The sequence below is a fragment of the Martes martes genome, assembly GCF_963455335.1.
Source record: "Martes martes genome assembly, chromosome: 16".
Lineage (NCBI taxonomy): Eukaryota > Metazoa > Chordata > Mammalia > Carnivora > Mustelidae > Martes > Martes martes.
Window position 1 is genome coordinate 60,843,173 of NC_137904.1, and position 24,244 is coordinate 60,867,416.

The window sequence follows — 24,244 nt, forward strand, 5'->3', positions numbered from 1 at the left end:
GTCTGTTGACTCCGGAGCCAAAGCTCTGCGTGGGTTCTGTGCTGGGGCTCCCTGGTTTGTGCCTCAGTCCTGGGGGGACGTGCTGCCAGAGTGGAGGGAAAGGTCACTGGGGAGTCGCGGAGTCAGACACTTGGTAATTGACGTGGTCAGGGTGCGGGGTGGGTCGGAAGTTGCTGGCGCTCGGAGTTTGAAATAGACCATTTGAAAAATAAATAAAAAAGAAATAAAACAGAACAGTTCATCTGAGTCCGTAAGCACAGGTGCGGCCTCCTGTCTTTGGTCAGCGGTTGTGCGAGATGCCCCAGGGAAGACTTCGCCTGGGGACGGTGGGGCAGGGGACGGTGGGGGTGGGGTGGCTACCGCCCCCCCACCCCCGCCCCGGGGAACAGCGGGCAGTGTTTACATTTATTCTGGCCGTGGGAGCTGGGCAATTAGTTTCCCGACATGCGTCCTTTCCCTTCCAGGTATATTGTATTTCCTCGTTCTGTGGAAAACGTTAATACCGTTGACAGCAGGCCGGATTCAGGGCTGCCTGTAACCGAAGCCTTTTCAGGGAACATCTTGTTACCTGGCCCCCGCCAGCCCCCGTGCATTTTGCAAAAGTCTCTTCCCGGCTCCGGTTATGTTTACCTTCAGCAGCGTGTTTTCTGCTCCCAGTAACTGAGTGTTGTATATTTAGCTAATTAATTGGTTGTTTAACTAGCTAAACCCATTTATGTCTTACATTTATTTCATATTACAGAGGGAGTATTTTATCTGCAATGTCTAAATGAAATAAAGATTATTTCTGTTTCGCTTCTGTTTGCCTTTTCTTTTCCTTATAGAAAGTGGGAGACATGTATGATAGTACTTATACCAAGGTTGTTTTTTTTTTTTTTTTTTACTGTTGGCTATTTATAAACTTGACACAGTCAGTTTCCACCAGAGCCTCATGAGATTTGCATTTTGTGTTTCTAGGGCCACTGGGGACATATTTATCATTTTAGTCTGGTGGACACATGGATTTTTTGAGGGGTGCATTTTCGAAGTATAATAGAAAAGGTAAATGTTAAAACAAATTTTGTGTTAGAAAGGTGTCCTTCCTCTTCGTGTGCATCGCCAAGTTTGCTGCTTGGGACTGTAGGGCGGCCGTGTCCTTACCCGTGGTCCGTCACTCTCTCCCTCGTTGCGGGGCTCGCAGGCAGCGGGGAACGGTAGCCGCGAGTTTTGATGATTGTTCTTATTCTACGTCAGGATCTATTAAACGTTTCCTCTTTTAATCTTCCACAATTCTGTACATTAAAGAAGATGAGGACATTTAGTAACCTCCCAAGGCCATCTTCCGGCCGAGGGCAGAGCTGGGATTTGAAACCAGTCTCTTGTCCCAGGGTCTGTGCTCTGAGATAGAAAGGCCAAATGCCTCAGGAGTGGGGAGGACCTGGGTTCAAATCCCGGAATAGTTGCTCCTCTCAGCCTCCCATTTCCTCATTTCAGAATAGAGAGAAACATTTCATAGAAAGATCCTGTCTAGTAAACGCGTTGATCTCGGTAACCTTTCATGGTGCGTAGGCCGGGGTTTGGGAGTCTGTTCTCAAGCTCGTTTCCCCCATGGTGTGTGGTCTTCGCAAACGGTCTTTGCCTTCTGTCCGTGCCCCCTCAGCACGTGCCTTCCAGCGCCTGTCCTAGGGAAGGGAGAGAGAGTTTTGAGGAAGGGATCTCCTGAATTTCTCTAGGTTCTTCTGAAAAGAAGTTCGTCTTTTTGTTTTCTTATAACACAGTTGATAGGTGTTTGCTCCTTTTCTTCATATTTAATAGGTATGGGGTTTTTTTAGAATAGTTTTAGGTTTACAGAGAATTGAGCAGATACTACCAAGTTTCTATATACCCCTTTATAACTTCCCATTTATTTATTTGAGAGAGAGGGCGGGCACACGTGCTCACGTGAGCAGGGGCTCTGATAGAGGGAGAGACAGAATCCCAAGCAGTGAACGTGGAGCCCAACGCTTGATCTCACAGCTCTGAGGTCAGGACCTGAGCTGAGATCGAGTCTGACCCTTAACCCACGAAGCCACTCAGGCGCCCCTTCCCCCATTATTGACATCCTGTATGGTGTGTTCGTTTTGATTGATGAACCAATAGTAATACATTATTATTAACTGAAGTCTGTAATTTACATTGGGATTCCCTCTCTGTGTTGTACATTCTGTGGGTGTGGACTCGTGTAGAATGTCATGTGTCCACATTACAGTATCGGACGGAGCAGTTTCAACTGCCCAAAACCCCTCAGTGCTCCACCCACTCCTCCCTCCCTTCTCTCCTCCAGTACCTGGGAGCCACTGAGCTTTTGGCTGTGGCCTTCGTTGTCCTTTACCAGAGTGTCATGTGGTTGGAATCCTAGGGGACGCCGCCGTTTCATTAAACAATAGTCATTGGGGTTTCTTCCGTGTGTTTCTGTGGGTTGATAGCTGGTCTGTCTTTATTGCTGAATAATATTCCATCGTGTGGATGTGCCCCAGTCTGTTCATCCCCTGTTTATGGGACATCGTGGCTGCTTCCGGTGTTTGACGATTAGGAACAAAGCCTTCCACGCTGCGTCCCTTTCAAATGCCCTTGACCCGCGCCTCCTCCGTGCTGGATGATGGAATCGGGTTCCTTTATCAGGAAATCCTGGGCACTGCTAGAAAATGCTTCCCTAAGTTGGCCTGTCAATTAAACCTATATATACTTGTGTTTTTATTTTTATTTTTTTAGCTTTACTGAGGTAAAAATGATGAATACTAAACTGTGCATTTTAAAGATGTACAGTTGGATAAGTTTTGTCATGTGTATATACCTTTGAAACCATCACTTAATTAAGATAATTAACATATCCATCACCCCAGAAGTTCTTTATGCCCCTTTGTAATTTCTCCTTTTTCCTACCGCCAGGCAACCACTGATTTGCTTTCTATTAGTATAAATTGATTTGCATTTCCTAGAATTTTACAGAAATAGATTCACATGTACTTTTTTGGGTCTGTTTTCTTTGATTCACCATAACTATTTTGGATTCATTCATGCATGCATAAATAAATAGTTCATTACATTGTATTGCTGAAGAGTGTTTCGTTGGGTGGGCATAGCACAATTTGTTTATTTTTATATATTGCAGCAGAAAACATTAGCATTAAAAAAAAGAAGAGTTTTTAATTCTGTAGGGCTTTTCTGAGCTTTTTGGATCTGTTAGAATCGAGAGTAAAACCTGTAATTTATTTTTTATTTTTCCTATAATTTATCTTAAGACTCTGGGTTAATATTTGTGAACTAGAAAATAAAAGGGATACTTTTTAGGCTGTCAGCAAAAGGAAAAAAGAGAAGCAGTTACTAAAGTCATATTCTAGGCAGAAAACAAAACTAGGTCTAAGACTCTTGGGACCTAGAGAGGGAAGGAATACCAGGGATCAAGCTGGGGGGAGAGTGGAGCAGGATTGGGGGGTGCTGAGAGGGAGGGGAGCAGCCTCAGAGGGGTTGAAGAGAGCTTTGAGCCGCCCCGGTAGGCTGTCCTTAAAGGAATTAACCGATGTTAAGTTACCTTTGTGATCGGTGTGTGGGTTCAGAGGTTGCCTGTTTTCTAAGAAATTCCCTCTGCTGCCAGAGGTTGTTAAATAGGGTTACAGCCTTCTAGTCTGCCCCTGGACAAAAGGCTTTAAATAACAAAGCCTAATTAATAAAACAGATTTGCAACTCAGACTAATATAATTAGCTTATCAATAAGTGTGAATGACTCTCTGGGTTTTGTGGAGAGAAGAAATTTATCATAAGACTTACAATTTGGGGCATCTGCCGCACAGCCCTGCAGACATTCTCAGGACTTTAACTAGGCCAAAGGGGTGGAATAGTCAGGTCAAAACGTTTGTCACGGGATTCGGTTATGTACTGTAAGTCAGCCGAGAACAGCAGAGCAACTTCTTAAACCTTAAAAGTGGCTCTTGAGACTGAGGAACTTTTTTTTTTTTTTTTTAAGATTTTATTTTATTTATCAGCACATACCAGCAGTGGGGAGGGGCAGAGGGACCGGGAAAAGCAGATCCTCGCTGAGCAGGGAGCCCCGTGTGGGACTCGATCCCAGGACCCTGAGATCATGACCTGAGCGGAAGGCAAGTACTTAACCAACTGAGCCACCCAGGCGTCCCGAGGAACATAGGCACATGTGGTTAGGGCTGCTGGTTCCCAGAGTCCCTTGTTCAGTGATTGGAATGGTGTGTGTTTTCCTTGCTATCCAAATTCGTTCCCTCCTCTCCCCTGCCCCCCACTTGTTTTTTGGGTGAAATGTATGTAGTCAAATATGTGTATATAAGTTAGATGAGTATTTGTTGGAATTCTGTCATCAAATGGAGAACGGTTTAGATGAATATAAATACAGATATGGTAAGTGGCAATCTATTGGCTTTACAGTTCTTCCTGTTTTATTGAAAGTTTTTTTGTCCTTCACAGTGTTGACTGATTGGCATTTTAAATAACTCTTGAGTTTTTGTGAGAAAATAATTAAATGGAACCTGTTACAATCTCTGATCAGGAGTGGGCAGACGATGTCCTGCTGCCTGTTTTCTAAAATAGAAAGCTAAAAAATAGTTTTTACATTTTTCAATGGTTAGGGAAAATAGTTTTTTACATTTTTTAATGGTTAGGGAAAATCCCAAAGAATAACGTTTCCTCACATGTAAAAAGTGTTTGAAGTTCATTTCTTGGTGTCTGTAAGTCAAGTCTCATCGGCGCACAGCTGTGCTCGTTGGTTCCCGTGTTGGCGACGGCGCCGTGTTCGCGACAGAGCCTGTCTGGCCTGTGAAGCTGGAAATGTTTGTTATCTGGCCCTTCACTTACAGGAAAAGCTTGCTTGCACCTCTCTCGGATTTTTAAAGGTCTCTATGCAGACACTGGAAACTTACTAGAACACTGGCCCTTTGTTTTTGATAGAAAGTTTGACGGTGGAGGATAATCGATTGGATGGAGCTCATTTGTTTAGATTTTGAATGCCACCTCTTTACACAGGCAGAAGAATTTGTGAGCAAATGAATACAGTTCAGAGCACTTGGAGCCACAGTTCTCTCACTGTTCTGAGGCTCCCAGAGCACCACAGGACTGTAGGATATTTTTAATTTTGGAGGAAACACGGGGATAGTCATCATTTCTTGGACACCGCGCAAGCTTCCAGCCCACGGTGGCTCACATTTTAAGATTAGATCACACTGCATTTTTTTTCTTTTTTAAGATTTTATTTATTTGAGAGAGATAGAGGGTGCACATGCACAGTTGGAGGGGGGACAAGAAGGAGAGGGAGAAGCAGGTTCCCCGCTGAGCAGGGAGCCCAACGTGGGACTCGATCCCAGGATTACGCCCTGAACTGAAGGCAGCTACCCAACTGACTGAGGCTCCCGGGCACCTTTGAATTTCTTTCTTTCTTTCTTTCTTTTTTTTTTTAAAAGATTATTTATTTATTTATTTATTTGACACACAGAGAGAGATCACAAGTAGGCAGAGAGGCAGGCAGAGAGGGGGAAGCAGGCTCCCTGCTGAGCAGAGAGCCCGATGCGGGGCTCGATCCCAGAACCCTGGGATCATGACCTGAGCCGAAGGCAGAGGCTTTAACCCACTGAGCCACCCAGGCGCCCCTTGAATTTCTTTTAATGGTGTGATGATCTTTGTGGAGCCGGGTTTTCGCTGGTTGCTGTGCTAAAAAGCCATTGCCACCTGAGAACAGTGAGCAAGCAGCAGGAAACCCGAGCACGAGTGTCTGCTGTGATTCCAAGCCTCTGTAGGACCCAAGTACACATGCTCCCAGGTAATCCTGGGTATTTAGGAAGGAAACAAAAACACGTTTTCCCTCAACTTAAATGGATTATTGTTTCAGATGGTTACTGAGTTATTAGGACGCGAATGCTTTTTAAGTTGTTTGGCCCTAATAATAAATGGTATTTCGTTTGGCTTTGGGGCACCGTGGAGAAGTTATTGTGATTTTAAGGATGCTGTGAAGGGAAGTTTGGAAAAACCTCTGAGGCCGAGTTCCCTGTGACCAGGCCTAAGGACGAAGAGTCAGAAATGTCATCAGTGATGATCTTTAAGACAGTAAACAAACTGAAATCACCCCGGGCTATTTTGTGAGATGTCGGTCTCGAGGGCTTTGCAGGAACAGGACACAGTTGAACCCGGGCGGGCCCCAGCTTTCTCATCCAGGCCAGAAAGCAGAGGGCACAGTTAATCAAGCAGGCTGGATCGCTAGATCATACTTGGAGTTGGACTTGAAAGCTCGAGAGCTCTGTGTCAATCCATTAAATTGCGTTATTAAAAGTTTCCAGCTAGTCTTACTTGGAAATTCTTAAAAGGAATACATTACGAATACTGTAAGATAGAGGATTCTAGAAGACCTTACTAAATCAAGACTTCCACTGTACGATTGGCTGCATACCTCATGGAGAGAAGAAATGGTTTGATGTTTGTCTTTAACCAGGAACAACTGAAACTATCCCGCTGTTATGAGTTGGTAACTTTGCTTTAGCCAAATGTAAACATGCTATTTTTTTTTTTTAAGATGTTATCTGTTTCTCTGAGAGAGAGAGCACGTGCGCACGTGCGTGCGTGAGCTCGGGGAGGGACAGAGGCACAGGGAGAAGCAGACTGCCCACTGAGCGGGGAGCCCAATCCGGGGCTCGGTCGCAGGACCCTGAGATCATGACCCGAGCCAAAGGCAGACACTTAACTGACTAAGCCACCCAGATGCCCCTCTAGTTTTTTTTTTAATTAACTGAGCTCTGCATTGAGCATGGAACTTGCACTCATGACCCTGAGATCAAGAGTCACATGCTCTACCGACTGAGCCAGCCAGATGCCCCAAACGTGCGAAGTTTTTAATAGATTTACGTGATTATTTTTCTTCTAAGGATAATTCTTTGTCTTCCTGCTTGTTTTGTTCTTAGAGCAATGGTTCAGATGCTGAGAAGTCCTGGGACTTCTGCCAGTTGTGTAATAGTGACTTCTAGTCATTTCTCTGCTGTGAACCAGGAACGGTTGGTTAGTGGGATCCTTAGTGCTGTGTGTGCAGGATAAAATCCAGCCTGGGGCTCACAGGCCTTTGTGGGGCGGGGCAGGGCAGGGGCACTTTTGGGGTGCCCAGCTCTTGCTGGGGTTGTTCCTGCTCCTTGGTCCTTTGCTCACTATTTTTTTTTGGGGGGATCATGTACTAGCATTTATTTCTAGGACCCAAAGCGTTAGGAAAATTTATGGTAGAAAATCTTAAAATGGGCAGAACTTCCTGTAGTGCTGATTCGTGTTACTCCTCGGGAGAGACCTTTGCCAGGCGCCTGGGGTAAGGGCCCTCCCATCCCACCTTTTGTTCAGGTCTGTGACAAAGAGTGTTGTCTCTTGGAGTGACGTTAAGCTCCGGTTGGGTCTCCCTGGCCCCCGTTACTTTACGAGGACAGAAAATACCCTACCATTGTGTGGTCTTTTGGACGCTATTTAAAATGATCATGGTATGGGTGAATAAGATTAATGACTTCTCTGGAATGAAGACTTTCTACATGTGAAGTCTTTTTAACATTGTGGGTAATTTTTACCACGCAGTTCTTGCCAGGCCGTGGAGAACCGTGCCGCTGCTGTCGCTGCTGGTCGTCTGAAGGCCAGTGAAGGGGCAGGTGTAGCGGAGCCCGGTGTGGGCTGCGGGCGGGGGCACGGATGGGCACTGCGCAGTGACTGCTCCCTGAGGGAGGCCCGGCACGCTCAGTGGCTCCATGCCCTGCGTCCGCGTGCTGTTTTCTAACTGGAAATACGTGGATTTTAAAAGAAATTCTGAAATTCTTCTGTCTTTTCACAATACTGTTTCCTGTGGAGAACTCTTGGAGCCCGGGAGTAGAGATGTGAGTGGGGGCACCGGTGACACGCGCGCACGCCCTCCCAGTATTTGCACACTTCTCCAGAGCACCGCGTGGCACATGTGTTTTCACAGTAATATGGCTGGTTTCCGTCACGGTGTGGTGGCGGTGAGGGCGCGTGTTGGAGAGAGGCATGGCAAAAAGAAGGTGCTTCTGCTGGGAACCGTCTCCACTGTTTACAGTTGGGAGCGTGTCGGCGCCTGGCGTGTGAGCTGCGCGCCTGCCACCTGTTCTTCGCCTTAGCTGTGCCTTCCGCAGCGCGGCGCACTCCTACTCCAACGGGGAGGTCCTAGGAGAGAATCCAAGTGCTTTCGCCTGATTACTGGGGCATTCATCTCCCTGCCCTCCTCGTCCTTAGAGCTCACAGCCCTGGAGGCTGAAGTCACGCCTTCTCCACACTAAATGGTCCTTGGAAAGAAGGTGTGATCAGAACCATGGGATTTGAGGTTTTCTCAGATGAAATCCATAATTTAAACTTCAAATGTGTTTGATCTCAGAGGGAGATGGCTTGGGATCGACCGGATTTTTACAGATTTCTTTTTAGCTTTAGTAGAGCCATAGTGTGTTCTTGTTTGAGCTTCCCGGTGGGTGTGCCAGTCTGCCGCGGCTGGACATGTGGCTCTCACTGAAGACCGTGGTTGAGGACAAGGATTTGGCTGTAAACGCAGCGCTTCCCTCCCCCAGTTGTGCGCTCTGTGCTACCCTCGTGCACTTGCTCATGCCCCTGAGCTCCTTTGAAAATTCGCTCCTCAGACCGGGGTGTCACTTAATGAATTTGGATGAATGAAGTATAACGTAGCCAACCAGGACCACAGCTTTTCTTTGAAAGGGCTCACCCTTTCAAAAATGTATGTTTGTAAATATCCTGTTAAGTATGAACACGTGCATTCCCAGGTAGCCCGTAACTCGGAACCCCTTCTGTGGACGAAACAGAAGTAGTAGTGGAGGTAGAGGAGCCCACCACCTGAGCACTGGCTTGTGAGGAGACAGTGTCAGGCCCCAGGTTCCCGGACGGTGGACGCTTTCCGTATCTATAGTTCGCCGAGCTGTTGGTATGCTTTTGAGTTTCAGCACCAGACCTCGGGCTTGGAGCTCTTCTCAGAGGGACCTCCTGGGCCTGGGCCCGTTTCTGAGAAACCGCCCTTCTGTAAGCAGGTCTGTAAGGCCGCCCCGGGCTGTGCTCCCTCTGCTCCCTTCTGCGGGCGCACTTGTGGGGAAGGCCTTTCACCACCCGGCCTGGAGCCCTTCCCCCGGGCTCTCTCAGGCAGCTGTAGCGCCAGTACAGTTCCTTGACACTTGTCACCTCCTCCCTGTCTTCTCTCCCACTGCTGTCTACAGGATGTGCGTTCCTGTCTTGTCTCTAAAGCAGCCCCGTCCCTGTGACCTCCGCTGTTGTGTTTGCTGGGATCGTAACACGGTGCTTAGATGGTAGGCCCCTGCCTGTCCCTGCCCCTTCGACAGTCTGTGAATCACGGAATCCTAACTCTGAGGGACTTGGGCCACCTTGCTTTTATATTTGCTTCCTTGAGCCCTAGTGACTTCTGACACACACTTCAGCCACGTTTAGTTTTTTCCCTTATGGATTCTTCCTGGGGTAGAACCAGATCTGTGTCTAAGTGAGTTTGATGGTCGTGTCCAGTGCCATCGAATATCCAAGTTGTCACACGGAAAGCAGCTGGCTTAGTTTGTTGGCTAAATTGTGTACGGACATAGTTCAATTTAAGGCTAGATTCTTTAAATGGAATTTCTTTTAAATGGGTTTTCCTGCCAGAATGTGCTGTTAAGCTCATTAATTCTCAAGTTGAAATGTCTTCGCTAAAATATGGTTTTCTTCAGCACAGTGCAAGCTTCTCACATCTCCAAATTGCATCCAAAGGTTGGTTAAAAACTGAAAGTACTGTTGCCAGGCTCCCGAGTTACAGGCTCAGAAATCCCTTTTGCAAGAGGAAGAGTGGGTGTAGGAAGGTGGGAGGGAGCTGAGTTACCCAGAAGGCCGCGCTCCTCCAGGGGCGAACGGGCCAGGCCCCGGTTTTGTTTTGTTAGTGAGACAATTGCTGTGTTAAACGAAAAGAGTGAGCGGATGATGGTAACAGTTAGTTCTCTGGCAAAAGCAACTTTTCCTTTTTAAGAGATAGCGAAGAACATTTCTCTCTCTGGGGAAGTTCCCTCTGGAAGAGTTAATCCTGTTCAGCCTTTCTTGATTTTTGTGTTTGATTATCATGCTGAGTGCAAGGAAGTCACTTGACGATACCGCGGAGGGTTGCGAGAAAGAAGACATTTGGAAATCCCTGCGGCTCTCCTTGGGCGATCATCTGAACCCAGTGCGAGGAAGCCTGGGTTCTCGCTCTGTTCTCCCAGAGAGACTTCTGAGCGCCGAGGGAAGACTTGCCGGCCTGCTTATTTGGGCTCATTGGCCCAAACAACGTTTTAAAAATAGGGAAGCTTCATGCAGAAATTCCAACTGCTTTCTTGTCTTGAACAGCCGGAAGCTGGAGCTCTCTGGGCCTCAGAGGTCTGGTGGCCGGACTGGGCAGGGCGCCCCTGTACGGAGGCGCGTGTCCCTCGTGGGCCGCACACCCAGCCGCTCCTTGGGCCGGGGCCTGAGCATACTTCAAGTTTGTGCAGTTCCACGTATCAGGTATGATAGTGTCATCCTCAGTCAGTTATGTACAGAAACATTGCTAGTTTCCACATGCCCCCCCTAAGGTGCCTTCTCCTGATAACATTTTTCCCAACTTTTTCTTTTGAGAAATTTCCATTTTTAAAAAACTTGAGGAAGTATAGTGAATACGTGTATAGATTTCCACTTCGATCAGTTAGCACATTTGCTTGCTTTCTTACACACACACACACACACACACACACACGTGCACCCACACGGCATATGTTTGCAGAACCATCTGAAAGTCAGTTGTGTATATCGTAACACTTTTGACCTAAATGCTAATGCACGTATTGTCTAAGAAGAGAACTTCTGCCTGACAGTCACCATCATCACGAGGAGAGATTTAACACCGACAGAATGATACTGTTTATGCGTGGTCACATTTCCTTAAGTCGTCTGTACAGCTATTTTATTCTAATCAAAGAGCCAGTGTGTTCAATGGTCTTGTCTCTTTAGTTGCCTTCATTCTAGATCGTTCTCTGCTTTTTTTTTGTTCATCTTTCAAACATTAGCATTTTTCACTTAATTTTTTTTCCATTTATTTTTAAGAGTGCAGGCTGGTGGTTCTGCGCAGTGTTCTGTAGCCTGGCCCTGTCTGATTGGTTCCGTGCGATGAGCTCCAGGCTCACCATTTCGTTGTGAGGACCGCGCCAGCTGTGCGTGCTCCCCGCGTGGCCCGTCAACTTGTTGGTCCTGAGTTGAAATGTTCGGTCCAGGTGGTGTCTGCTAGATCTTTCCGCATAAAGACCCCTTTGTCCCCTCGCACCTGGTAAGCTGCGGGATGATCGTGTGAGACTGTGATGCCCCATCTGACAGCCACCCCCAGCAGTGCCATTTGAGGGTCCTTGTCTGCACCCGTGACCGAGGATTGGTGCTTGAGCAACCGGGATTCTCCAGTAGTGTTGTTCGCTCTGGTGGTTATTAGGTGACGTTTTCCCGCATGATTTCCTCCCCTGCCCGTTTTTCTTGAGTATTACTCTGTGGCTTATAAAGCTTCACTATCTTTTCTCTTTCTGGTGCTCAAATGACCCCAGAGTTGGGGAGGGGAACCCCTTCGGGTTGGTTTTTGTTTCCTTTTCTCCTGTCTCTGTCGGTCACCGAACACATCCTTGATTTCTGGTAAGTTCTTCAGATTCACCTTGACCTTCCCTTCTTCCAGCCCTGTCATCGGCCACTTCATGGTGCATGTGTTCCTCTGTGGTAGGGGTGGTATTTAGAAACCACGATCCAGACGCCATGTTTCTCGTGGCTGCTGAGATATCGTTGCTTCTAGGCCCTTCCTGTGCTAAAACTAGAACATGTGTTCGTGTTTGTAATTAAATTGAAGCGCTGCTATTTTTCAGAGGTTGTGGCAGCGTAGTAGGTTGTAGTTGGGACTGGAACCCGGAATCTGGGGTCTGTAAGCAATTTCAGAGACTAAAGGCTTTCTGCAGGCTTCTAGAAAGTTAGGGTTCTCTGTGCCAATGGTATGCAGAATTCATTAACCTTTTATGTATCTCTGAAAGATTGGCCCAGGTTAGGGGAGCACAGAAATGAGAAGCTGGATTCATTGGTTTATTTAGGAAGGTTTTGTTCCAAAAGTCAAAGAGTGTTTATCGAACAGTGACGTTTTAGGCAATGCCAAGAGAAATGGCACTTGGTGTCTGCACTGTGGCTGAGTAACGCGCCTGGGGCAGGGTGACCAGCGCGTGGAGGAAGGGAGGTGGATGCTTCCGGCCCCGTGCTTGCAGGGCTGCCGCCTAAGGTGCGGGTGAGCGTCTGTGCACAGGCGTCTCCGCAGCCGGATGGCTTTACCGGGAACGCGGTGTTTGTACTGCGTTTTGAATCAGAGGCCAGGCTGCGTGGGAAATGCCCTGTGCCGGCCATTCTCTTTCAGGAGTTTAAAAGCTGTTGTGGGTATTTGGAAAGTGATCTAATAGACCTTTGGGTAGGAGAGAGCCTAGCTTATGTCGTTTCTTGGCGAGTGTTTGCTTTTTCCTTTATGTAACCTAAAGAGAATTGTTTTGGGGCGCCTGGGTGGCTCAGTGGGTTAAAGAGAATTGTTTTGCTTGAAGCCCTCGTGTTCTCGGGTTTTCAGTATGTCAGGCTGTTGCAATGTACAAAGCCAGCTTGTTTGTTTGTTTGTTTGTTTGATGCATTACAGTTTGGAAGTTGGTTTAGATGGTTTTCAGTGTCTGTAGAACAAATGACAGCAAATTTTTTTTCTAGAATTGTTCCTGTGTGTAGTGCTTTAACAAATTTTAGGGCCTCCTTGAGACTTATCTGTGGTGTTATCTGAGCAGTTGGATAAACTTCTTAAATGTTGTTTATTTAAAATGCATTAAGAGACAAATACTGTGTGATTTATCAAGACTAGCAGTAATGGAATTCAGAATGTATTTGAGTGGAGGAGGGGAGTAGATAAATACGAAGAATGTTTCTGACTTTCAAAGTAAAAACATTCAAAAAACCAAATACAACTGGTGGCCACATAAATTTTGCCTCCCTTCCAGACTACCCTATGCAAGACTGTCATTAATTTTCTGAGAAGGCGACTCTCATCACATGGTCCAGTTCCTTCCTTCTCTATCCTGTGCAGAGGTGGTCAGCTCCAGGGCGACCAGCACTGCACCCCCAGGGCCTGGCCATGCAGTCAGTCCCAGTAGAGACCTGCCTTGTCACAGTGTCACCGCAGCCCACCATCCCCCCCCCACCAGCTTTGGGTGCCTCTTTGCACCCCGACATTCCCTTGAGGCGTGCTCCTGGGTTCTCTTTCCTGGACATCTCTCCCCTCCTTGCTGATTATAAACAGACCAGTGTCATTGCTTCCTCTTCCGTGCAGCCTTCCCAGACCACGAACTCTCCAAAGCTTAAGGGTGTTCTCTTTCTCCTCAAGCCTTTATGCACTTGCTTATTCTTAGGACACGCTTTTATGTTACCCTGACTCCCTTTCCTGAACCGTCTGCTTCCGTTTCTCCTCCCTCCCACATTCGCTAGTGTGGGATCTGGTAAATATGGAGATGGCAGCAGCACAGACCAAAGGTTTCAGGTTGCTGTAACCCTTCGATGTTACGGAGCGGGAGGAGAGATGTACGGGGGTTGTGGGTCACCCGCAGCAGGACTAGTGAAAACCAGCCGGAGCGGGGGCTGGTGGGAGGCTCTGGTGCATAACGGGGTTTCAGCAAAGCTGTTGTGATCGGAGTATTACTTCTGTTCACACATCAGGCCTGTTCACGGGGCCCATCAGGAAACTTCTGCAGAAACGGCACTCTCGTTAGTTTGCTGATGCCCCAGACCACTCGCGCCTAGTCCGAGGGAGGATCAGAGCAGTTTGCGTTGCCTTCAGATTTTCATTCATCTTTTTAACACCGTACAGTTCTTAAGTCTGTGCTTGGTTGTGATTGAGGTGGGAAGTCAGCCTCCCCTTCCCCCCATTTTTAGGCCACCTGCTGGAGGAGTGATGCCCCGGCCCTGGGCTTCTTTTTTATCCTCCTTCTTACAGCCCGACACTTGTCATCCCGAGTCCAGTGGTTTCCTGCTCATACACCCCTGTGAGCTGCTGGGTGGCTTAGGTTTTAGTGTGAATGTAGCAAGGTCTTCAGCGAAGTTGTCTTCACAGATGACCACACACACACACACACACACACACACACACACACACACACAGCAAACTCAGGTGCCTGAGTGCGTGTTCTGAAAGCTTGGATGAATTATATAACAACTGAAACTTTCTTTTCTTAATTAAGTTTTTTATTTTGTGATAATCGAAGATTCACGATATATTGATAATACATTATTCATAAGGAATAATATGGAGAGATGCCGTGTGCTCTTTAACCATTTTCCCCCACTGGTAGCATTTTGGGAAACTCTGGTACATCGTGAGAACCAGGGCTTGATGTTGATGCAGTGAAGATACAGAACAGTTTCCAAGCATCTTTCTTTGTTATCCTGTAACGGTCACACCCCACCTGCCCTTACCCCACAGCAACCGCTCATCTGTTCTTCATTTCTACATTGGTGTCATTTCTTTCTTTCTTTCTTTCTTTAAGAGTTTATTTAATTTCTTTTAGGGGAGGAGAGGCGGAGGGGGAGAGAGAGAGAGAGAATCTCAAACAGACTCAGTGCTAAGCGTGGAACCCAAAACGGGGCTCAATCCCATGACCCTGAGATCAGGAGCTGAACTGAAACCAAGAGCCAGACACACTCAACTAACTGAGCCCCCCAGGTGCCTCTATAGTGGTGTCATCTCAAGAAGGTTACAAAAATGGTTACGTCCTTGATCCATTTTGAGTTAATTTTTATATAAGGCATGTGGTTTAGGTCCATTTTTAGTCCCGAGGTCCATTTTTTTTTCTTGCCTATTAGTGTGCAATTTTTCCAGTAATATTTGTTGGAAAAAAAGGCTACACTTCTTCCATTGAATTGCTTTTGCACCTTTGTCAAAAATCAGTTGGGCATATTTGTGTGGGTTAGTTTACGGCTCTCTGCTCTGTCCATTGATCTCTGTGTCTATCCCTCTGCCAGTACCAAGAGCCTGGATCACTGTAACTATGTTGTCGGCGCTAATACCGTATCATGTAGAGTGACTCCTCCCAATTTAGTCTTCTGTTTCAAAATTGTTATAGCTATTTCAGTTCTTCTGCTTTTCCTTATCAATTTTAAAATAATCTTGTCTGTAGCTTAAAAAATAATAAGCCTTTCTGGGATTTTGAAGGAATTATGTTAAACCTCTATATCCATATGGGGAGAGTTGACATCTTTACTGTGTTGAGTCTCCCAATCCATGAACATAGAATGTCTTTTTTTTTTTTTCAATAAAAGTTTATAATGTAAAGAGGAAGATGGCTCTGATGTAACACGTTGACATGTATTAAGAGATGCTTTTTTTCCCCAGGGAGAATATCAGTGTTGCATCTCTGTTCAATTTCTTTTTTAAAAAATTCTTTTACAGGCCTATGAAAGGAGGTTTCCTACGTGTCCTTTGATCCCGATGTTTGTGGACAGTGACACTGTGAATGAGTTCAAGAGTGAAGACGGGGCTATTCACGTTATAGAACGGCGCTGTAAGCTAGACATAGACGCACCGAGGCTGCTTAAAAAGGTGCCTGTGGGGACACCTTAGGCCATCCCCAAACTAGAGGAACTTATATTCAAAGCCCGTGTTGCATTTGGTGTTATTAATAAGCCCTTTTTCTCTTCATTTTGTTTTCTAAAGATTGCAGGAGTTGATTATGTTTATTTTGTCCAGAAAAACTCACTGAATTCTCGGGAACGTACTTTGCACATTGAGGCCCACAACGAAACCTTTTCTAATCGGGTCATCATCAATGAGCACTGCTGCTACACCGTGAGTAACCGGCCTTCGGGGACAGACGTGCGTGCGGCCGCCGCACTCTGGGTGGGGGGTTGCTTGGCTCCCACTTGTCACCGCCATCCGCTGCCTTGTCTCGGAGGGTGGCTCCGCAGCAGCTGTGGTCCCTCATTTCTCATTGGTGGGATCAGCAGGGTGGCGGGTATGGTTTACTGCAGAATGGACTACGTTATCGTAGCAGTTACGGGAGCCTGGTGATGCCTTGATTTGTCTTTAAATGTTACCTTAATGTGTCCCTTCCTCTCGGGCGCCACTCTGACACTCTAGAAGTATATACGGAAGGGCCCGAGCTAGTTTTCCTCCGCTCTCTGAAAGTAGAGCGTTCCTGTGAACGTACGCCAAAATGGGGCAGAGTGAAACAGCAAATTACCATGAATTTGTATGGAAAAATTTGTTAGCGTTCCTAGACTCAAAAAAAAATAACCGCTTTAGGGTTTTCTGAGACCTTAGGACACATTTTGCTAACAAATGCACAAAGTAAATGCAGATAAAGCCCAGATGCTCAGAGACTCGGCTCTAGGCTCCGGAGTCCTGATGCTGGGATGCTGAGTGTGGCTCTCCAGGAGGGGCCTTGGTGCCCGTCTCACGGCTTGGGCTTGGGCTGTGAGCTGCTCTCTAATAGCTTTTGCAAAACAAACAGTGAATGCTGTTTTTGCTTTTTGCCCTTTTTCCTAAAAGCAGAAATCCTCTTTGGATTTCTTTTGGTTATCAAAACTAGGTAAATACGTAGATCTTTCAGAAAAGCAAAGTGGTGGAATGCAGACTCTGGGGAGGGGGGATACCTATAATGCATTCCTCTAGGATGAGGCTGAGGGCTTTTATCTGCCGCCCCGTCTTCAGTAACTTCTGTTACCAGATTATTAGAAGGATCTTATAGGGTCTCTCTGCTTCTCTGGTACCGTCCTACAACATATCCATAGCACTGAATCCAAAATGATCCTTCTAAAGTATATCGGATCATGGCATTCTTTGTGCAGTGTTACTGCATTTCCCTCAAAGGAGGAGCCCAGGGGCCTTCCAGTGGCTTATAAGGCCTTGCATTTTCTCGTAATCACACATCTGCTGTCCTGCCTGCCTTGTGCACAAGCCTACGCACGGTCTTGCTGCTCCGATCTCGTAGGCGTGCTTCCCTAAGGACCTTTGCTGCAAGCGCGCCCTCTGCTGGGAGCCTCTGCCCCGGGTCTCTGCTTGACCACCGAGCTGCAGGCCCCACCCCCCCCACCCCCCCCACCCCCCCCCACCCCCCCCCCCGCTTCAGTCTCTTCTCTGTCTGCCCTTCTGTATGCTGCCGGCCTGAACACCCTGTTTAATTCAGCTGCCTCCCTGCGCCGCGCCCCACCCCAGCACACACCCTGGTCCTTTTAGCTCCACCTCCGTACCTTTGTCCCATGGCACTTGTCTTCCAACAACGACAGAATTTCTTACTTCTTGTGTTTACGGCTAATTGCCATTCTCCCCCTCCAGACTGTCAGCTTCATAAGGCTGGGATCTTTGATTTGTTTATGATGGAGAACGCTGCTCAGTAAATACAGTGACGGGTGAACCAAGAATGAAAAGGAAGCTCTCCTTTTTTTTTTTTTTTAAGATTTTATTTATTTTTTTATTAAAGATTTTATTTATTTATTTGACGGAGAGAGAGATCACAAGTAGGCAGAGAGGCAGGCAGAGAGAGGGAGGAAAGCAGGCTCTCCACTGAGCAGAGAGCCCGATGTGGGGCTCGATCCCAGGACCCTGAGATCATGACCTGAGCAGATGACAGAGGCTTTAACCCACTGAGCCACCCAGGCGCCCCTGAAGCTCTCCTTTGAACAGTCATTTAAAGAAATTTTTTAGAGTATTTTAGAAATATTATTTAAGTCTTTTCATGATTTTGAATCTTTCTGTACATTTTTCCATCTAGTGCTTTCATGATAATAACATTATTGGTCAAATTAAATGTTTTCTTTTGTTTACCAGTTGATTGAAGAGCAAATGACCTTGTCAGTTGTCAGCATAGTTAATGGGAATATCTCTCATTTATCTATAGGTTCACCCTGAAAATGAAGATTGGACTTGTTTTGAACAGTCTGCAAGTTTAGATATTAAATCTTTCTTTGGTTTTGAAAGTACAGTGGAAAAAATTGCAATGAAACAGTACACCAGCAACATTAAAAAAGTGAGTCCACATTGGGATTTTATGGAAAGGGGAGGCAAGAGCCTCTGAGGTGCTTCGAGCTGGCAGTGTTTTCAGAAGGCTGGAAATGGGCGTTCAGGGATCCCCGCCATTTCAAGACAAGGACTTGTCTTGAAGGACTCTTGAAGGACTCAGGACTTCGGCTTTTCCCCGAGCCTTGTGTTCCAGGGCGGTGTAGGGTAGGATGGGGTCTCAGATGATGCTGGCAGCCAGTGCAGTCAAGGGGGAGCATGTGGCCACCCACCGTGGCACCCTGCTTAGAATCACTGGCAGGCTGGGGTGGGCTGGGTGAAGCGGGAGCATCCGGCGTACAGCAGCCCCAGCTGCCACCTTCGGGTCTGTGGGGAGGAGGCACTGCTCGAGGAGATGCTTGCCGGGGATCTCCTGGGGGTCCCCAGCCTTTGGATTATTATTATCCATGGAAAAACTTTCCTTGTCATTTTTTTTTTAAGATTTATTTATTTGATTGGGTCGGGGGAGTGCGTGAGCGCAGTGGGAAGGCACAGAGGGAGAAGGAAAGAGAATCTCAAACAGGCTCCCCGCTGAGCCCAAAGCCTGATGTGGGGCTTGAACTCACAACCCTGAGACCATGACCTGAGCTAAAATCAAGAGTCAGAGGCTTAGCCGACTGAGCTACCCAGGCGCCCCACTTTCCTTCTCATTTTTATCCCACTGCTCAGTGTTGGTGTGGAATATGGTTGTGAAGTGTATCCATGTGGGGTTCTGAGAGCTTCTGGAAGGCTTGCTTTCTTCTCAAGGTGTTCGAATTTGGATGGAGACACAAAGCATACACTGAGTACAAGTGGGATAAATCAGTGCTTCTAACTAGTCCTAAAAAGAAATTCCGTCTCTTTAGATATTATTTCCTAGACCTTTGGAGAAGAGGGAGTAAAACAATTATGAAAAACAAAAACACAAAGGCATTTCACTTTTCTTTTTATAGGTTTATTCTGTAGCAATTCAGTTTTTATTAGTGTTTTAAAAACCTGCGGGAGATGAAAGATTTGAACGTTGAATATATGCTTACCTTAAAATTGGTTTTGTCTTAAAGGGAAAAGAAATAATCGAGTACTATCTTCGCCAGCTGGAAGAGGAAGGCGTAACGTTTGTGCCCCGCTGGACTCCGCCTTCCATTGCCCCGTCCTCGGAGGCCTCCTCGTCGTGCCAGAAGCAGGCAGCGTCCTTGGCTCTTGTGGTTCCAGACGCTGCTCAGGCGGAGGGGCCGGGCAGCGAGGCCCTCAGCAGCCCCAGCGGGCCACCCGAGCCCGCGGCGGGGACCCCGGACGGTGCGTAGGAGAGAGGGTCGTCCCGCGAGCCAGGCCAGGGGACTCCGTGCGGTCCTTTCCCCTCTGCTTCCTCCACCCGTGCTTGTTTCTTGAGGACGCGTGGAGATCATTACTGTCCCTTTGCCACCTCTTATTTTTTTCCTAGAATGAAGAAACATTTAATGTTTTTTAATGGGCAGGAAGAGTCATATCAAGTTATTCTTTTGATACCAGGAAGTGTGTTTATTTTGAGGGCATCTTTAGTGAATGAAAGGTAGCAACTAATCCTTTTCACAGCTGTATCACCATCAAACACCTTATACTCACTCTGTGCTAGGCCCTGTTGTCAGCACTTAATGAAAATTTACTCACTTGACCGTGGTTCCGTCTCACTACAAAGTGCTTATTACCCTCATTTTCTGCATGAGTGAACTGAGGCCCAGAGGAGCTGAGTAACTTGCACGGAGTCACACAGCCGGCAGGTGGTGGCACTGGGACTGAGCTGAGGTGGCTGGCTCTGGGGTCTGCACATAGCTGGTGTGCTGTGCTAAACACATGTGCGTACACACAACACGTGCACGTGTACACACAACACGTGCACACACCTGTTTATTTCTCAGAGCGACGCCCACTGTGAAACCACCCAAGAAAATTCTACCACTCCTAAGTTTTGTTGAAGTATTGGTTTCTCTTTCCACGCTTTCTTCTCTGTAGCGAAACTGTGATTTGTTTGCCATTCAGTAGGTCGCACGTGGCGGAGACTTAATTTGGTTTGGGGACACGTTTTATTTTTCCACCTCGTGAGCGTTTGCTGTATTTTAGGTACCCGATCATGAAGAAGAAGATGTCTTGTATTCTTTTTTTCTTTTTTTTTTAAGATTTTATTTATTTGACAGGCAGAGATCACAAGTAGGCAGAGAGGCAGGCAGAGAGAGAGGGGGAAGCAGGCTCCCTGCTGAGCAGAGCCCGACGCGGGGCTCGATCCCAGGACCCTGAGATCATGACCCGAGCTGAAGGCAGAGGCTTTAGCCCACTGAGCCACCCAGGCACCCCTCTTGTATTCTTGAGCACAGTAGCTCTTTTCAGAATAGGTTTAAGTCTACATGCTTGGTTTATTTCATAGTTTTATGTCACGTAGGTCTTCTTTATATAAGTTTGAATTAAAATAGCCACTCATCATCTGTTACAGATTTTCTCCTGTTGTGAGTAGTGTTGCAATTATGCAAATAGAGTTGACCACACAGTGATCAGGGAATATAACTGAATCACTAGCTGGACCTGGGGCTCGGTCAGTGATTTGATCTTACAGACTATCACCGAGGGTCTCCAGGGTGCCGGCTTGGCTCTGCGGTCCTTGGGGTGTTGTTCAGTTCTTCGACTCAAGGAACCACACTTAAACTTTGCTGAGCAGGACCAGTTTGGAAGCCTTCACGTTCCAGTGTTCTCTGTGTAAATGTTGTCCTGTAACTTCTGTTGCAGACAAACTAGACGCGGATTACATCAAGAGGTACCTGGGTGATTTGACCCCGCTACAGGAGAGCTGCCTGATCCGGCTTCGCCAGTGGCTCCAGGAGACCCATAAGGGCAAAGTGAGAACCCACACCCCCTGTGCACGGTGCTGTCTTTGTTGCTCTGGACCTGGTCCTGTTCATAGTTTCGTAGAGTACATGTTCCCAATTGCCATAGCTGGGGATGTCCCTCTCAGTCCCAGTGTCGGGGGATCTGTATTTCTGGGTGTGGCATCCAAGTCCCTCCTGGCGAGTCAAGATGCCCTGCTGTGTACGATCAGCTGTGCTTTTCGAGGTTTACCAGAGGAGGGTCTCCCTTAAAAATAATGACAGGTCAAGTTACAAGGCAATATTATATTCCAAAAATTCAGGTTTTTAAAAGATTATTTTTTTTAATTTATTTTATTTATTTGACAGACAGATCACAAGTAGGCAGAGAGGCAGGCAGAGAGAGAGGAGGAAGCAGGCTCCCCACTGAGCTGAGAGCCAGATGCAGGGCTCGATCCCAGGACCCCGAGATCACGACCGGAGCCGAAGGCAGAGGCTTTAACCCACTGAGCCACCCAGGCGCCCCTAAAAGATTATTTATTTATTTATTTTAGATAGAGTGGGGGGAGGGATAGAGGGAGAAGAAGAGGGAGAGAATATCCAGCAGACTCCCTGCTGAGCGAGGAGCGCAACCTGGGACTCGATCCCACAACCCTGAGATCACAACCTGAGCTGAAACCAAGAGCCAGACACTCAAGCCATCAGGCGCCCCCAAGGATTCAGATGGTTTAATTTTCAGAAGCTTTGGAAGGATTTCACAGATGGTTCCAAGACCAGAAGTGTTTGAGCTTTCATTTTGAGGTTTTTGGTAGAATTTTAGCCTTGTTAAGAAATCCGGTTTTTCTGACAAGCTTCATACCGGTAGGGGACTGGTGGCGAGCACCGGCAGACTGGCATGTCCGGCTGGGTACTGGTGTCACTTAGTAAAGGGAAGTTGGGGTTGCACGGAGTGGGCCCACACTCGAATTCCGTCAGCCATCAGCCCGGGTTACAAGAGCCACGTTCTGAGGACTGTTCAGTGTCACTTGTCGAGACCACAGCAACTGTCGTCACAGCTGTCAGTTGTGGTGCGCTCACCCTGCCCCAGGCGCTCTCACAATCGATGAGGTCCTCCCTGAGGTGGTGGCGTTTCTGTTGTAGAAGGGAACTGAGGCACAGAGCAGTGAAGTCACTTGCCTGAGGTGAGTGAGCACTGGGGTGAGGCTTTGAAGCCAGGCTTGGGCGGCAGCGACGCCATCTCTGTGCCTCGTGCTCTCCCAGCGGGGCGAGTTGGCAGGCTCCCCTCCCGCCGCCCTCCTGTCCCCTGTGGACCAGCGGCGAGCACGTGGCCACAGAGGAAGACGGCCAGGCCAGAGGAGACTCCGACGTGGTTTTGGTCACCTTACACGGTAGCAGACTTTAGAGGAGGAGTGCGTTACGGATGTCACCAGCCTGACCACAGTCAGCACTTGTGTATTGTCACACTTGTTCTAGTGGCCTGAAAGTGCAGAGAAGCGCGCCCGGCTCATAACCCTCAGTCAGTCCCGGAATTGAAGCATCTGATGTTTAACTAATTATTTATGCCTTTGCTCTACTTGGCCAAAACTGAAATGGGCCACGATAAAGATTATTCCGATTAACGATACCGATTTTCTAAAGCATTGAGGAAGGTTTTCTTTAGTAACGGTTAGTTTTAAGTAGCGCGATAATGCAGCTCCCTGTGGTGTTTTAGAGTGTTTTCCCTTAGTAACTTGGTTTTTTTTTTCCCCCTTAGCAACTTTTAACATTGCTTAGAAACATCTTTTCCTCTCACTAGATCCCGAAAGATGAGCATATTCTTCGGTTCTTACGCGCCCGGGACTTCAATATCGACAAAGCCAGAGAGATCCTGTGTCAGTCCTTGACTTGGCGAAAGCAGCACCAGGTGGACTACATTCTGGAGACCTGGAGCCCCCCGCAGGTCCTGCAGGACTACTACGCGGGGGGCTGGCACCACCACGACAAAGGTGGGCTGGGCGTCCTGGACACGCTTCAAGGCCACACTGCATGCGGTCGAAGGGGCCCGTCCGGGGAACAGAGCGGGGGGGTCCATCCATACGTCTAGCCCCTCTCCACCCCTCCCCTCGGAAGCCCCCCAAAGCCCCCCATAGAGCAGCAGGGGCAGGCTATCTGCTCCTTCTCTCGGCTCGTGGCCCCTTGGCCACCAAGTTTCTTCCCCTCCTCTCTTGGTCACAAAGACTTTGTTTTGATTCATTTAAAAAAACCGGCATGTTGGAAGGCAGCGTTTTTAGGAGCACAGTGCTAGTAAAGGAACATTCATTAACTGCAATCCCTACAAGATCTAGGACAATATGTAGCCAGGTTTTCTATATCAAAACAGTGAGGAACTTCAGCTGTGTTTTGGGCAGGAAGCAAAACACAAGCCAAGGAAGTGATGCCTCGAAAACGAAGGGTAAGTTAAGCCGAGCGCAGTTCTCTTGGATCGCTTTCTGTATGTAGCGCACCTTGCAGGAAAGCCGGCGTTTGCCAGAGTCATGCTCACTGTTTGCTGGTTCAGAGCTGGACCGTGGACAGAACAGAATCGTGGGTGTAGAGCGGGCCCGAGGATGGCCCTGGAACTGCCCCCCCCCCAGCAGATTCTTCCAAAACAGAGTAGCTCGGATTTGTCTGTTTTCCGGACCTCATCTTCTATACTTTCCCAGATTAATTGTAGCTCTGTGTTTTTCCTAGCGACATATGTTTATCGTACTTTCCCACCCTTCAAAGATTAAAGTTTGGTCGTGAAACATTAACAGATGTATTATATAAATATGGGAGACACCTTTTATAAATCTTCCTTTCAACAAGATTTAGGAGCAGAAAGACCTTTTTGTTTTAAGTAGAACAGATCTAGACCCATCCCGGCTGATAAATACAAGGAAAATTTGGACTTCTTTGTCAAGATGACAGGGCTGACCCTCCAGTATCAGAAGACAAGTCTCAGTGGCTTGTCAGTAGCAGATTCCATCCCTGGCCTTTCTGTCGCTCCCCTGTGGCACCGAGTGTCAGGAGTCCAGGCTCTAGAGACTCTGCAGACTCCAGGGGACACTGGCCACCGAGATCTTTCTCCCTCTGTCGCTGGCCCGTGAAGACAGGGCATTTGTATAGTGAGGGAGGTTCCTCTCGGGTTCCATCTGCTACACCTCCGGGCTGTAAACACGTAGAGCCAACATGTGCTGCTTGGGGCAGATTTAAAAATGTCCTGGAAGTCTTCATTTATCCTGATCCTGGGGGCGGGAATCAGGGGACCCTGGCTTTTAAAAAAATCTAGACGTTAACGTTTTGTTAACTCGTGAAATGGGAAAAAAAAAAAAAAGGTGTTTTCTCTAAG

The 24,244-nt window shown here is 47.5% G+C and overlaps 1 protein-coding gene across 2 annotated transcripts in view; it reads left to right on the top strand.

The window, feature by feature from the left end:
* The window catches only part of SEC14L1 (SEC14 like lipid binding 1), a 54,988-nt gene that overhangs the window by 19,163 nt on the left and 11,581 nt on the right, over nucleotides 1–24,244 (top strand). For both annotated transcript variants that reach the window (XM_080826887.1, XM_080826886.1), the window contains exons 4-9: nucleotides 15,482–15,631; nucleotides 15,746–15,877; nucleotides 17,928–18,056; nucleotides 19,126–19,360; nucleotides 20,819–20,928; nucleotides 22,691–22,880. In XM_080826887.1, the coding sequence (XP_080683013.1) occupies nucleotides 15,482–15,631; nucleotides 15,746–15,877; nucleotides 17,928–18,056; nucleotides 19,126–19,360; nucleotides 20,819–20,928; nucleotides 22,691–22,880 (946 nt within the window). The remainder of the gene's footprint in view (nucleotides 1–15,481; nucleotides 15,632–15,745; nucleotides 15,878–17,927; nucleotides 18,057–19,125; nucleotides 19,361–20,818; nucleotides 20,929–22,690; nucleotides 22,881–24,244) is intronic.